This window comes from Arvicanthis niloticus, chromosome 15 (genome assembly GCF_011762505.2).
Source record: "Arvicanthis niloticus isolate mArvNil1 chromosome 15, mArvNil1.pat.X, whole genome shotgun sequence".
Lineage (NCBI taxonomy): Eukaryota > Metazoa > Chordata > Mammalia > Rodentia > Muridae > Arvicanthis > Arvicanthis niloticus.
In genome coordinates, this window is record NC_047672.1 from 1,542,704 (window position 1) to 1,559,258 (window position 16,555).

General features: G+C 46.5%; 1 protein-coding gene across 3 annotated transcripts in view; it reads right to left on the reverse strand.

Annotated features, from left to right (window-relative positions):
• The window catches only part of Prkag2 (protein kinase AMP-activated non-catalytic subunit gamma 2), a 245,056-nt gene that overhangs the window by 170,040 nt on the left and 58,461 nt on the right, over window positions 1-16,555 (reverse strand). For all 3 annotated transcript variants that reach the window (XM_034519331.2, XM_076913253.1, XM_076913255.1), the window contains exon 2: window positions 1,460-1,531. In XM_034519331.2, coding sequence (XP_034375222.1) covers window positions 1,460-1,531 — 72 coding nt within the window. The remainder of the gene's footprint in view (window positions 1-1,459; window positions 1,532-16,555) is intronic.

A 16,555-nucleotide genomic window follows, 5' to 3' on the forward strand; every position in this document is an offset into this window, starting at 1 on the left:
CATTTCCCATCAGCCCCGTGAGACGATGAGGCCGGCTTATCTTTAAGCTGATTTAAGGAAACGTGTCTTGAACACTGAGTTCTCGGCTCAGCTCCTCAGCCGCCCACACTTGCACTTGATATGATGGGTGTCGCACTTGATGTGACTGGCGACCCTCACGCAGACTGCCTCATTCATCCAATGTGGCTCCTGAAGGCAGACCCCACCATGCCCACTGCCCTGTCCTCTTCTGGTCTACCTGTTCCCTTATTCACGTCCTTCCGCCATGAAAGCCCAGCAGCATCCCTAACTCACCTTGGGCTTCTCCAGTCACATCCACAGAAAGGGTCTCTCACCTCCCTGTTTCCTTGCTGTCACTCACAGTAGATGGCTGAGATACAGTGGCACTGGAGGTAGCACCATGCCCAGAAGCAGGTGCTCTCTGGGGTGGGCACTAGGTTACAATACCCATGGGAATGACTACCCTGGCCCCAGTACCCCTTCCCATCACACAGAGCTGCTCAGGAGAGGCTCTGCCCCCAAGCTGCATCTAGAGATTGTTGATGAGGGAGAGGGATGTGTTCTAGGTCCCTGGTCTTCTATTTTGTCTGCACTGCCACTGTACAACAAGCCACTCCTCCTGGTCACCAGGCACAGAGGATGGGTCAGGCTATTTCTGAGCAAATGTTTTAAGAAGGCAAGATTACCTCCATGATCCACCAGGGAGATCCCCAGCAACCACGGAGCACCTCTGCCTCAGCCTTGGTTCCCAGTGGGTTTTCCATGCAGGAAAGGCTACGTGGAGCACAACAGGGCAGAGGACCAGAGGACTTGATCTGACTACACTACAGGCTCTGAGCTTGATGGCGCCTGCCAGCCCAGGCCCCAGGCCATTTTCTGACAGCCTTTTTGGCTGGGTCACAATAACTGCTAATAAGGTTGTTTGGGTAGGGCAGGGCGGAGCAGGGGACTGCCTGCCAACTGAGCCTCATGGGCCTAAACCAATTTGTTGATTCAATTGTATGCGATTCAAACGCTCAGGGAATAGACTCCCTTTTTCCAGGATGGGAACTCCCACCCTAATCCAGGTTGGAGAGCCCTGGACAGCCTCTCAGAGATGCTGCAGCCCCTCCCTGCTGTAATCTTTGTACTTGGGTTAGTGGGTGCTAGGATGCCACTTCCCAGCTGCAGGGGAACCTGCAGGCTGCCTTGACCCCCTCTTTGATGGCCACTGTGACCCCTCACCTGCCACACCCGGACTCCTTGCCTGGTTCTGTATGGCTAATAGCCTTGAAGCAGTCAGCAACACAGGAGGCATTACCCTTGAGGGGAGCTGGCTCAGGATGGCTCAGCCACAGCTGCCCCGAGGCTGGAATGAACTTGGAAGTAAACTTGGAAGGGTATCCCAGACTCTGCCTGCTTTTGGGGGGGGGGGCATCTCAGGTGGGGTGGTGAGAAGCTTTGAAAAGGGAGGTCTTACCTTCCGAGAAGAATGCTTTTCTGAAGTCTCCACATCTCCATCCAGGAGTGGCATGGCAAAGGAACTCAGGTCCTGCGGTGGACAAGAGAGCACATAGTCAAGGCTCTGGGCCCTTGGGACAAGTGTCCATGCTCTGGGAGGGAACCACCTCCCTCTCCAAGAGGCCTTCTAATCCCAGCCAGTAGGGAGACACAGTCATAAGGATACTGTTAGGAATGAAGTTGTCGCCAGCCAGGCAGTGGTGGCACGTGCCTTTAATCCCAGCACTTGGGAGGCAGAGGCAGGCGGATTTCTGAGTTCGAGGCCAGCCTGGTCTACAGAGTGAGTTCCAGGACAGCCAGGGCTACACAGAGAAACCCTGTCTTGAAAAAAAGAAAAAGGAATGAAGCAGTCTACAGAGACACCGTGTCCCTCCCTTTGGCTATAGACTATGGAAACAAGAGAACTGAGAAACTGGTTCTTCTTCAGGAATCTCAGATTCCCAAGGAAAAGGCTTTGTGCCAACCCTGTCTCCATTAAAGAGATTTCACATCATTCTGACAAGCTGTCAGGCCGCCTTGCAAACCACCCTGGAGCTGAGACAGTGATGGGTCAATGGGGGTGGACTACACCTCAGCCAGGGCGACTCAAACCTCTGGCCCTCTATTTAAATCTCGAGTCTCATGCCAGGAGGGTAAGGGGGTCAGCGGGCTCCTTTGTTCCTGTTGGTAACATGGTGCATTGAATGAACTTTCCCACTGTGACTTGTCTGACAGCCTTTCAGCCGGTATACCAAGAAAGGTGAGCCAGCGAGGATCAGGATGTCAGGCCCAGCCGCCAACAACTCCCACAACATGGGTGGTGCTCACCCATTCCCTTTCAGAACATCAAGCCAAACGTCCAACAGCAGCCACTCACACCCCCAGCAAGGTAGAAGGAAGACAAAGCCACAGGCCAAGGGGATCCAAAGGTCAAAAGTCAAGGCAGGCAGGCTGAAAGAGGTGGCTCTGGGGATGACTTGGGCAGTGGCTGATGGTCAGGACTTTCTCTCCTGACATAAAACCCAAGGCCTCTTTGAATGGTCCAAGGAAGTGTGTCTTCTGTAAAGACGGACACACTTGTGGAGGACAGGGCTGGAGCAATAGATAAAACTTAATGACAGAGACAGTGATGAAGGGGAGGAGCTACATTAACTTCTTCCCCTATTGCTGTGATTAAATGCCCAGACCAAAGCAACTGCATAGAGAATGGGTTTCTTTCTGCTCACAGTTTGGGTACAGTCTACCAGGGAAGCTGAGGCATTGGGAGCAGGCAGCTAGCTGGTCCCACACATCCATAGTCAGGAACGAAGGGTCATTAGGTGCATGTTTCTGCTCAACTCACTTTCATAATTTTATGCACAGGTCAAAATACCCACACAGGGGATGGTCTGCACATAGTTAAGATGGGTCCCTAATTAATCTAATTAAGATCCAATCAGGTCGACAGTTAACACTGACTGCCGCAGGAGTCTAAAACAGGATGGGGAGGAGCTGGTAGCTCGACACAGAGTCAGAAATAGGCAGATGCTTCTCTCTGACTCTCCAGTCCTGCTCCTCCTGTGCCCTGCAACTGGCCTTGGAAAATGCCTGCACACCAGATGGGACCACTTGACCACCCTCAAGTCTATAAAAGTCGCCATCCTTAACATGTCAGTTTTGTTTATTAAAAGAATAATTGGAATAAAATATATACAGTAAAAATTATCAGCTGCTCTCTCTCTCTCTCTCTCTCTCTCTCTCTCTCTCTCTCCCGCTCTCTCTCTCTCTCCCGCTCTGTCTTCCTTTCCCTCTCCCCCCCTCTCTCTCTCGTGTGTGTGTGTGTGTGTGTGGTGTGATGTGTGTGTGGTGTGTGCTCTCTCTCTCTCTCTCCCTCTCTCTCTCTCTCTCTCCCTCTCCGTCTTCCTTTCCCTCTCTGTCTCCCTTCCCCTCTCCCTCCTCTCTCTCTCTTTCTCTCTCTCTCCCTCTCTCTCTCTCTCTCTCCCTCTCTGTCTTCCTTTCCCTCTCCCCCCCCCCCTCTCTCTCGTGTGTGTGTGTGTGTGTGTGTGTGTGTGTGTGTGGTGTGGTGTGTGTGTGGTGTGTGTGGTGTGGTGTGTGTGTGTGTGTGGTATGTGTGGTGTGGTGTGTGTGTGTGTGGTGTGTGTGTGGTATGTGTGGTGTGGTGTGTGTGTGTGTGTGTGGTGTGTGTGTGGTGTGTGTGGTGTGGTGTGTGTGTGTGTGGTGTGTGGTGTGTGTGTGTGTGGTGTGTGTGTGTGTGTGTGTGTGTGTGTGTGTGGTGTGTGTGTGTGTGGTATGTGTGGTGTGGTGTGTGTGTGTGTGTGTGTGTGTGGTGTGTGGTGTGGTGTGTGTGTGTGTGTGTGGTATGTGTGGTGTGGTGTGTGTGTGTGTGTGGTGTGTGTGTGGTGTGTGTGGTGTGGTGTGGTGTGTGTGCGTGGTATGTGTGGTGTGTGTGTGTGTGTGTGTGGTGTGTGTGGTGTGGTGTGTGTGTGGTATGTGTGTGTGGTACTGGAATGAACCCAGCGTTTTATATATGCTAAGCAAGCATTGTACACTAAGCTATCCCCTCCTTCAGCTAACCCTCTGTAAATATATAACTCAATGGTCGGTAAGTTACTCGAATGATTTTACATCTACTATAACTGTCAAGACTGTCCTTTGTCAGAAGCAGGCAGACATGATCATGTTTTCTCACAAAGTCTACATTTACTGAATAACAACTCATTCACTAGCTGCATAGTTTTCTCGGCTAGCGTGTCGATAGTCCCTGTTTCCCTTCATAGACGGCTGAGGCAGACACACACAGGTTCTTCCATTCCAATCTGAACTGCCAATATCAGCTCCCAGCTTCCACATTTCACATCACACGGTAAACATATCTGTGTATACATATAGTGTAGATGACAGAATGCCTATGAAGAGTTCAGGAGGCCAGTAGAGTTCAAGGAGTTGCTGAGAGGCAGAAGGGGGAGGCTGGTAAGGATGCAGAGGGAGGCAGAGAAAGAGGTTAGGTCAGATACTAACCAGTCACAACCCAGTGTTTGCAGTCCCAGCCAGGCCAGAGTCAGAGTTGAGTCAAAGTGAGGTATAAGATACTACTGGTCATAGGCGTGGTGACAGAGGTGAACTACAGAGCTAACTCCAGACAGACAGATGGGTAGACTGATGGACACAGATTTGAGTCGACTTTATCAGAACTGAGATCACGTTAAGCTAAAGTCTCAAACAGTTGGGAATTCTCTGTCTACACACACACACACACACACACACACACACACACACTTCAATGTATTTGAACACTTGGTATTAAGCTGTTGCTGCTCGCTGGGAGACAGGAGACGCCACCTTGCTAAGGAAGCGTGTCACTGGGGATGGCTTTGAGAATTTAAGGCTGCCTGCCATTTCCAGTAGCTCTCTCTCTGCTTCGTGTTTGTGGTTCAAGATGTGAACTCTGTTTCCTGATCCTGCCACACACCGGTTCCTTGTTGTCATAGCTCCCTGCCTCATGCACTTGTGCATAAGTGCTCTCTCTCTCTTTCCTCTCTCTCTCTCTCTCTCTCTCTCTCTCTCTCTCTCTGCATCAAGTGCAATCAAGTGCACACACATGCACACACAGGTTCGTACACATACACACATGCATGCATGCACATGTGAGCTTCACCTGGTCAGATGACAGGTTAGAGGGAACATGGCCCTCTCAGGGGCTGGGTGAGGAGGTTACACCCTTCCCTCAGTCTATTGTGTTGTGTAAGTTCTTATGCCTGGCTTTTTTTCCCAGTAGGATTTTAATACCCTCATGTGCTAAAGTGGACTCAATTTACTTTGATAAATTGATAGGGTGGTTATCTTTTTTTACTTTAGGAATATGTCATTTAACAGTCTGTGCTGTGGGTGGTACCAGACAGATGGTGTTGTTTACATGCCTACCAAGTTGCAGAGTCATTTTCAAACCTCAAAATGGAGTCAATAGCATCTTGTAAAATGGAATCTCTCTGGGTGAGGCACTGCCTGAAAATCATTGTTCTGCACGGTACAGAGCGACTGAGGGCAGGGCACAAACTGACCAAAACAGAATCTATTCCCAGACACTTTTCATCTCTCTAAGAAGAAACTCTTCATCCTCCCTCCCAAGCCCTGGCAGCATCCTCCTGCTTTAACCTATGAGTCTGACAGCTCTGGGGTCTGCAGGAGGGAAGTGGTCACTGTCTGTCTGTTGCTGGCTTATTGCAGTTAGCACAGGTCCTCAAGGGTCAGGTGTCATGCTTTAAGAGGAGTACATCAGATGTATCAGAATCTCTCTGCTCTTTACAGCCAAATGCTGTCCACTGAATGGCAGACCTCATTTTGCTTATTTGTTTATTTGCTTCTTTATTAATTTGATGGGCACTGCTGGTGCGCCAGCCTTTGGTTCACTCCCAACCCACAAATTGAAATCCTGATCCCCAAGACTTGAGACAGGAACTGTGCTTGAAGTTGGCTCTTTACAGATGTAATTAAGTTGAAGCGAGATGGTTAGCATGGGTGTTCATCCAACAGGTCAGGTATACTAGAAGAAGACATCGGGAGATGGACAATTGACCATATGAGGGCACAGGCAGAAGGCTCCAGCTATGAACCAAGGAGGGAGGATGTGGGAGGGAGAGGCCCCTCCTCTGCCTACACTTGGACCTTAGACTTTTGACCTCCAGGTCTGTGAGTAAATGAATGATACATTGTTGTGACAGGCCAGCGAACTCGGAGATCAGGCCCAAGAAGATCTCTGCATGGATTTGCTTTTGGTTCTGCCTTGGTGTGCAGAGAAGCAGAGTGGCTGGACAGGGGCTGGGTCTATGCTGCTGCAGCAAACCAGCATGCTGTTCACTACAGAGATGGCATTACTGTATTCTCCCATTAACAGTGCACGGATTTCAATTATCCCACAGTTCCTTCGTGTGTGTGTGTGTGTGTGTGTGTGTGTGTGTGTGTGTGTGTGTGTGTCTGTCTGTTTGTCTGTCTGTCTATTACCCATCTATCCATCCACCCATCCATCCACCTATCACCTATCTATCAGTACTGGGGGCTGAGCCCTCAGCCTTGTGCATGTTAGGCAAGTACTCCATCCTGAGTCTGTCCCCACGTCCTAACCACTCTCTGTGACCTTCTATTGTTTTGTTCATAGCAGCTGTCCTGCTAGGTGTGAGGTGTTACCTCTCTGTGCAACTCATTAGCATTTCCCTGGAGCCTAGCAGCTTTCCCTTGCTACTGGGTCATTTGCTAGTCTCTGGGAAGAGGTCTCTTTAGGACCTTTGCCCATGTTTATAACCAGGTTACCAGCTGTTGGGCTACAGGAATTCTTTATATATCCTGGACCTTAACCCGCAGGGTGTGTCTGTGGATGCAGAGGCGTCTCTAATCTGATTTAGTTGCTTTATCGACTTTCCCTTCTGTTCCCCTCCTTATAGTGTAGTATCCAAGATGTCACCATCAAATCGAGAATCTTGAGGCTCTTCCCAGACATTGTTTTTATTAAAGTACATTTAGACTTCTGATTCATTTTTAATTATTTTCAGTACGGTCTCGAGTAACTGTGCCACTTTGTCCTTTTGCAAGTGGGTGTTCAGTCTCTCCAGTTCAGTTTGTTGAAAATATGGCCCTTTCCTCGTTTAAATGTCTTGGCACACTCGCCAAAGTTCTATTGCAGGTTAGAGGGAGGGCTGAGTGGGTAAAGGTGCTTGCTGCAAAGCCTGGTGGCCTTGTTTGATCCCTGAAACCCATATCTTAAGGGAGAGATGTGATTCCTGCAGATTGACCTCTGACCTCCACACATGCCCTGTGCACACAAACACACAAAATAAACAAATATGGGGTAAGAAATGTACATTGATCATGTCTTAGGGTCACGGATGCTGTGATGAAACATCTTACCAAAGGCAGCTTGGGTATGAAAGGGTTTACCTCACCGTAAGTTTATTCCCATCGCTGAGAAAGTCAGGACAGGATCCTGAATGCTGATGCAGAGGCCATGGAGGGTGCTGCCTACTGGCTTGCTCCACATGGCTTGCTTAGCCTGCTTTCTTATAGAACCCAGGACCACCAGCCCAGGGGTGGTGTCATCCACAATGGGCTGCATCCCTCCAGAACCAATCAGAATAATTAAGAAAATGCCCTACACACTTGCCTACAGGCAGACCTTACGAAGGCATCCTCTCAGTTGAGGGTTCCCTCCTCTCAGACAACTCTAGTTTGTGTCAGATTGACATAAAACCAGTCAGCACAGGTCATCAATATGAGACTATTTCTGGACCATTTGTTTACCTCCTCTGGTCTATATGTCTGGATTATGGATGTTTTGTTCTTGTCTTATTATTTTATGCTAGGATCACACTATTTTTAGACACCCGCAACTTTGCATCAAGTTTGATATCTGAAAGTGAGAAGCCTCTAGCCTTGTCCATGTTCACACTCATTGTTGTTTTGGATTCACTGAGATCCCATGTTCATTTCAACATTGATTTTTGTATTTTTGCAGAAATTAGGAAAACGTTGTTGAGATGCTGATATGGACTGTATCAGAGCTGTAGGCTGCTCTGCGTGGCTCCCGTGAGAGTGGGTGACTCCCAGTAGTCTTCCTGTGTTTCCTTCAGTGCCATCTTGTAGTTTTTCTACGTAACCCTCCCTCCATCCCTTCTCCTCAATGCATCTTCTCCTCTTTCTGCAGCTGGGGTCCAGTTTGTAGCTTCCCTCACCCAGTCCTCTTCTGGGTGAATCAACGTTTCCACCATCCCATCTCAACCCACCTTCCCAGGCTCTGCTTTTGGGAAAAACAGCTCTGAGGTTGTGAGTGAGCTCTTGCCCCGGGGCACCAGGGCTCTGCCCCGGCACTGGCGACAGCTTCCGCTCACAGCCCTGAATATCTAGACAGCTGGCATGGCAGCACATGTAACACCTCTGCTGCCTTCTGTTTCTATGGTTCTCAGCCCTGGCTGTGCAGAAGGATCACCTGACAGCCTGGGTCCTTCCACAGACACCACCTGGATGGTTGTATGGTGCAACGAAAGCATTGACCAGTCTGTGCCTTGTGGGCTCCCCAGCTCCCTGTTGTGGTTGTCTGAGGCAGCCATGGGAATGGAGCTCTCCGCTGGACCCTGAGGCTCCCATCCAGGCTGCACAGACCCGCTGCCTTAGCCTGATGTGCTCTGCATCCTTACCCTTCTCTCAGCTGTGGTGAGGGTGGACATTTGTGATTTCCCCCAAAACTCAGCAGTGTGCTGTATGTGTTGTGCCTGGAATGCTTTTCCGTGCCTCAGGCTCCTCAGCCAAGGTCACTCTTCCATAGCCTCCCAAGCGCTCCCAGGGCGCCGACTGAAGCTTATTCCAGCTATTAGGAACAGAGCCGGCCCCACCTCCCTAACCCTTAGCACAGGCCTGGACCTGATGCATCCTAAATGGCCTAGGCCTGCTACTATCTTCCAGTACTGCTGCCCCTTTCCATCCTCTGGGCTGGGCTCTGTTTTTCCTGCCTACCCCACCCTTAAATGTGGATCTGCTCAATGAACTCCTTCTATGTATCAGCAAAAGTCATTCAGATTCCCTCCCTGGCCAGCTCCAACCCTGACACAGAGCTAACTTCTCTCTCACCGTGTCCTGATGCTTCAGATTCGTCTAATTATGGGACACATGGCTCTGAACTAAAGTTACCTGTTTATTTCTAGAACTTTGAGTCTGTCAAGGGCAAGGGGAAAGCTAGTCACCTTGTCACAGTGTCACGCTGTGGCAGGCAGCTGGCTCCTAATGTGTTTGAATTAAGTCCTGACCAAGCACCCTACCAGTGTGCTTCTCCATACCCAGTGTACTTCTCCACACCCAGCAGCCAGAGTGAAGGGAGGGTATGCAGGGTGGGCAGAAGCTAGCCAGCAAGCAGGCTCTTGTAGTTGCAGGTCACTGGTGAGTGTGTGTGTGTGTGTGTGTGTGTGTGTGTGTGTGTGTGTGTATGTATGTGTGTGCTGACTCTCTTATTGTTGTTTTAATGAACAATAGTCATCTCTGGCTTCTATCATTTTTTTCAGCAGCTGTTGTTTCCCAGGAAAAAGCCTGTCCACAAACTCGTGTTTGCTCCTTGAACGGCCACCCAAAGAAGAATGCTTTAGCTACAGAGGCAAAGAGAGAGGCTTGGGGCCTGACAACAAGGCGTTCTGCACAGAATCAGGACCCAGCCCTCATCAGAGAAACTGCTTCTTGCGACAGATGGGAACTAACACAGAGACTCACACCTGGACAAAGTGTGCAGAGTGAGAGACTTGGGTCCACTCGTTCCTAAATGGGATGTCGTCCTCAGAGCCCTCCCCTCACAGTTCAGAGATCTATGCAGAAGCGGGGCCAGAGGGAGTCTAAGAGCCAGAGCTGATGACTACAAAATATACTGTATGAAAAACTAATTAAAAATAAATAAGTAAATAAAATCTACAGGGTGGGTGGTGAGTAAACGGAATAAAATAATAAGGATAAAACATAAATTAAGTATTGCTTGCTGTAGTATGACTTCATGTTAGAATCTGATCAAGCCAACCATAGTTCCTTGGCCACTTGGTCAAGCAACCCACCAGGGAAGTCCCCTGGCACTGGTGACTGACTGGCCTTGCTGGAAGACTCCCATGTTCCACATTCCAGGACTCTAATCTGGGCTCTCATCTCAGTGTTCATCAAGATACTGTGCACCTTGGGGGACTTAGTGGAAAAATCTTTTTCTGCAACTATGGAAATGAGCCCATCAGCTCATAGAACAATGAGGCCCTGGCTTCTCTGCTCAGCCAGCCTTGCAGGCATCCAGGGTTCCCAGAGCTTACCCTGTGCACACAGTGTGAATTCTAACCCCTGCCTGAGGCTTCAGTTTTTCTGTCTGTCAGTGACCCCAAACATTCTGCTCACAGGCACACTGAAAAGGCAGCATCCTAGGTTGCACAGAGACAGTAAGGTGTGGGAAGGGAGATGCTAGCCAGAGGCGGCCTTAGCACTGAGGCATGCGCCAGATAAATGGAATGAATTAGACCAAGACTACCTGGTCTGGTGACAACCATCTGGGTCTCTGGAGAAGCCTTCCAGGAACCCCTGAAATGTAAACCAGCTTTAAAATCAGGCCACTGGATTCCCCAGTCTCATCTGTCTTTAGAAATACAGACAAAGCCAAGTCTACCACAAAAAAAAAAGGTGAGGTTTAAAAGACAGTGTCATTTAACCTGTGTATTGTAAAGGTGGTGTGTGTGTGTATCTTTGTGTGAACATGTACACACATACATGTACGTATACTCATGCACCTGTACACATGCTTTTTGAGACTGGTCTCTCAGTTGGCTGGAGCTCACCAAGTAGTCTAGGCTGGCTAGCCAGAGAGCCCCAGAGACACATACATGTCTCTGCCTCTGTAGTGCTGAGGTTATAAATCACTTTTCGCAATGCTTACACATGTTATTCAACATGGAGAAATTAAGCTGGTGCCTGACTAGAAACTTCACCCCAACGACTGGAGTTAGTTGTCTTTGAAGATTACGCTACTTCATGCTGCATGCTGCTGAAGGAGATATCCCTATCTCCCAGCTACAAGCCCTGTGACCTACAGTGACTGCCTGCAAGACGTACTGGTGTGATAATGGCACTAATGTTACCTTAGTAACCAACTACTTTCAGATTGGACTTAAGGGCCACTCCGTGAGATGGAACCCATATCTGAATCTGCTAAAGCAGCCAAGAACCTGACACTAGATAGGTCATAGGCTTCAGAGAAAATCTAATATCCCTGTTCTACTAAGGGTACATGGCAATAAAATGACTCCCAATGATGTCCTCCTGTATCTAGGACCAGTGCCTTGGCCAGCCATCACCAGAAAAGCTGCTTCTTGCGACAGATGGGAACTAACACAGAGACTCACACCTGGACAAAGTGTGCAGAGTGAGAGACTTGGGTCCACTCGTTCCTAAATGGGATGTCGTCCTCAGAGCCCTCCCCTCACAGTTCAGAGATCTATGCAGAAGCGGGGCCAGAGGGAGTCTAAGAGCCAGAGCTGATGACTACAAAATATACTGTATGAAAAACTAATTAAAAATAAATAAGTAAATAAAATCTACAGAGTGGGCAGTGAGTAAAAGGAATAAAATAATAAGGATAAAACATAAATTAATGAAGATAAATAATAAAAAATAAACTGCTTCTCATTGCGCTGGCTTTTTTATACAGATTCTGAGGATCAAAGCCAGGTCCCTGTGCTTGTTTGGCAAATACTACATCAACTGAGCCAGTCTCTCCAGCCCAAGTTTTTGTTGTTTTTTTGAATCAAAATCTTGAGTATGTCAGGCTTTCCTCAAACTTATGTTCCCAACACTAGCCTGATCCTCCTGATCCTCCTCACACTGACCTGCAGATTCTAGGATCACAGGTGTGTATGACTACATCCAGCTCATGCTAAACCTCTCAGCTCTTTCTTAACAGGTCCGTATAGCAATACCACAAGTAGGAAAGGCTGGTGGTCCTGTTCCAATCTACAGATTAAGTCTACAGATGCTGAAGGTGAGAGGTTTAAGCCATCTGCCAACCCTAGACTACAGGGCAGCAGTAGGCCCTCCCGCTCAGCTCACTGGCTCATAGCTGAGGGACCTTTACAATAGACTCACCCACATCCTTGGGCAAATGTTCCAGAAATAGAGGCCAACAAAGGGTCAGAGACTTTGAGGACATGTAGCTCTTCCCCCTCAAAGCCAGCACCCGGGAAACCTTACCCTCAGAAGAAGAAAGGGCAGGAAGATTTGTGCAACACAGAGATTAGCTCTTAAAGAGGGTTATGAGATGAGCCTGGGACAGGATCCTTCCGGTTTCCCTCTGTGCCCAGAGCTGATCCTGTGCTACAGCAATCTATACCCAAATACCGCCGGAAGAAAGCTGGTTTCCCAGGAGTGCTGATACACAGGCTAGCAAGAGGAACAAGCCACAATCAGAGACAGCACAACCAGATAACACCAGAGATAACCAGATGGCGAGGGGCAAGGGTAAGAACATAAGCAACAGAAACCAAGGCTACTTGGCATCATCAGAACCCAGTTCTCCCACCACAGCGAGCCCTGGAGATGCCAACAAACTGGAAAAGCAAGACTTTGATTTAAAATCACATCTCATGATGATGATAGAGGACTTTAAGAAGGACATAAAAAAAAATACAGGAGAACATGGGTAAACAGGTAGAAGCCCTTAAAGAGGAAACATAAAAATCCCTTAAAGAATTACAGAAAAACATAACCAAACAGGTGAAAGAAAATAGAAATAGAAACAATAAAGAAATTACAAAGAGAGACAACTCTGGAGACAGAAAACCTTGGAAAGAGATCAGGAGTCATAGATGCAAGCATCACCAACAGAATACAAGAGATAGAAGAGAGAATCTCCGGTGCAGAAGATACAATAGAAGACATTGACCAACAGCCAAAGAAAATGAAAAAAACAAACAAACAAACAAACAAAACCAAACCCTAACCCAAAACATCCAGGAAATCCAGGACACAATGAGAAAACCAAACCTAAGGATAATAAGTATAGAAAAGAGTGAAGATTCCCAACTTAAAGGACAAATAAATATCTTCAACAAAATTATAGAAGAAAACTTCCCTAATCTAAAGAAAGAGATGTCTATAAACATACAAGAAGTCTACAGAACTCTAAATAGACTAAACCAGAAAAGAAATTCCTCCCGTTACATAATAATCAAAACACCAAATGCACAAAACAAAGAAAGAATATTAAAAGCAGTAAGGGAAAGAGGTCAAGTAATATATAAAGGCAGATCTGTTAGAATTACACCAAACTTCTCACCAGAGAATATGAAAGCTAGAAGATCCTGGGCAGATGTCATACATGCAGACCCTAAGAGAACACAAATGCCAGCCCAGGCTACTATACCCAGCAAAACTCTCAATTACCATAGATGGAAAAACCAAGCTATTCCATGACAAAACCAAATTTACACAATATCTTTCCACAAATCCAACCCTACAAAGTATAATAGATGAAAAATGCCAACACAAGGAGGGAAACTACACCCTAGAAAAAGCAAGAAAGTAATTTTCTTTCAACAAACCCAAAAGAAGATAGCCACACAAACATAAAAATAACACCAAAAACAACAGGAAGCAACAATTACTATTCTTTAATATCTCTTAATATCAATGGACTCAATTCCCCAATAAAAAGACGTAGACTAACAGACTGTGTACATAAACAGGACCCAGTATTTTGCTACATACAGAAAACTCACCCCAGTGTCAAAGACAAACACTACCTCAGAGTAAAAGGCTGGAAAACAATTTCCCAAGCAAATGGTCCCAAGAAACAAGCTGGAGTAGCCATTCTAATATCAAATAAAATCAACTTTCAACCAAAAGTTATCAAAAAGGACAAGGAAGGACATTTCATACTCATCAAAGAAAAAAAAATCTACCAAGATAAACTCTCAATTCTGAACATCTATGCTCCAAATACAACAGCACTCACATTTATAAAAGAAACTTTACTAAAGCACAAAGCACACGTTGCACTGCACACAATAATAGTGGGAGACTTCAACACCCCACTCTCATCAATGGACAGATCATGGAAACGGAAACTAAACAGAGACACAGTGAAACTAACAGAAGTTTTGGACCAAATGGATTTAACAGATCTCTATAGAACATTTCATCCTAAAGTAAAAGAATATACCTTCTTCTCAGCACCTCATGGTACCTTCTCCAAAATAGACTATATAATTGGTCACAAAAGAGGTCTCAACAGATACAAAAAGATTGAAAGAATCCCATGCATCCTATCAGATGACCACAGGATAAGGATGGTCTTCAATAATGACAAACTCAATGGAAAGCTCACATACACATGGAAGCTGAACAATGTTCCACTCAATGATAACTTGGTCAAGGAAGAAAAAAAGAAAAAAATTAAAGACTTTAGAATTTAATGAAAATGAAGGCACATCATACCAAAGCTTATGGGACACAATAAAAGCAGTGCTAAGGGGAAAACTCATAGCTGAGTGCCTCCAAAAAGAACCTGGAGAGAGCATACACTAGCAACTTGATAGCACACCTGAAAGCTCTAGAACAAAAAGAAGCAAATACACCCAAGTGGAGTAGATGGCAGGAAATAATGAAACTCAGGGCTGAAATCAACCAAGTAGAAACAAAAAGAACTACACAAAGAATCAACAAAACCAGGAACTGGTTCTTTGAGAAAAATCAACAAGATAGATAAGCCCTTAGCCAGACTAACCAGAGAGCACAGAGACAGTATCCAAATGAACAAAATCAGAAATGAAAAGGGAGACAAAACAAACCAAAGAGATCCAAAAAATCACCAGATCCTACTACAAAAGCCTATACTCAACAAAACTGAAAAATCTGGATGAAATGGACAATTTTCTAGACAGAGCCAAGTACCAAAATTAAATCAGGATCAGATAAACCATCTAAACAGTCCGATAACCCCTAAAGAAATAGAAGCAGTCATTAAAAGTCTACCAACCAAAACAAGCCAGGACCAGATGGGTTTAGTGCAGAATTCTATCAGACCTTCAAAGAAGACCTAATACCAATACTCTTCAAACTATTCCATAAAATAGAAACAGAAGGAACACTACCCAATTCATTCTATGAAGCCACAGGTACACTGTGTATTCTTCCTTGGAAATGGAATAGTTTGTCTAATCAGGAACTTGTCACAATTTTCTTTCATAGAGGACCTCATAAGAGATTTTTTCTACTTCTATCATGTTTAATGTTTCAAATAGATTTTAAAAACTGGTTGAGTGCATATTACTTTTATCTTCAGAAGACATCATGTATATTAAAAAGGCATTTAACTATTATAAATTATTTTTGGTGACTTAAAAATATGTCAATACTGAGCTGTATATTTTAAATAAATTGTATGAGTTTAATATTTTAAAAAAGAGGGTTATGAGACAGACTTTCATTTAAGCTCTTCTTTGTAACTAAAAGTAACAGAATCTGTTGCAAAGTACAGAAAGATACAAACACCCCAGCCCAGAGGAAGCCATCACTTCACACGTCAGCACTGTTTTGCATAATTCTCCATCTAGAGACCCTTATCCTAGCCTCCCTCGTATCTCTCATCTCAGTATTTCCCCGTAAGATAAACTGCCTTGGGAATGCTTATGATTCATGGATTCTTAAAGGCTGGCGAAGAGACCCAATCTGGCCTGTGTGCCTGATGTTCTCTGTCTTTACACAACTCCACTGTTGTTACAGCTGGGACACCCCAGAAAGAGAGCTGACAAAACTGCAGACACAGGACCAACAGAACAGAACAGCCAGGGTCCCCTGCCTCCGAAGGCCACAGGGTCTTAGATGTCAGGGTCACAGTACAAAACTCTGGTGTGAATCCAACAGGGTTAGGAATACATCTGGGATAACTTTTATTCTCCACCCTGCTGAGGAGACCTAAGGACCCAGAGCGCCCCCTGGAGCTAGCCTGGGCTATAAGCCAAGGATCCCTTGCAGGCACAGGGGCAGAGAGGGGGAGGCTCTGCTCCCTGTTTACTCTCTGGGGATCTTGGGCATATCCCCACTGCGGCTTTCTTTTCCATCTGTCAAATGAAAGGGTTTAAGAAGATAATTTCAGCTTACGTGGTCTGTTTTCAGCTGGACAACGAGAGGGTTCAGGAGCCCTGTAAGATTCAGAACAGAGCCACAAGGGTATCTGAGCCACAGAACTTGTTTCCTATACCAAAATGCCAAAGACACCACTCCTGCATCTCCAGGCTTTACATAACTGTTCCCTGAGCACAAGGTGAAGGCGCTGCCTCCAGGAATGCTCCACAACGGGTGTGTTAGCATAGCTCTGCTCCTGGCTTCCCAGCTCTCTATGCCTTTGGATCCACATCTTAATCAAACCCTGATTTTCTTGATTGACTTAAGGCCCCCGATCCTAAGGACCTGGACATCAGTGCGGACCCAGCACAGTGCTAGGGGATACTTGCTATGACCCTTACCGTGGCTTGGGGATTTCCATCTGGACTTCCTCTTTCTAGCCACCTTTCCTACCCAGAGTCAT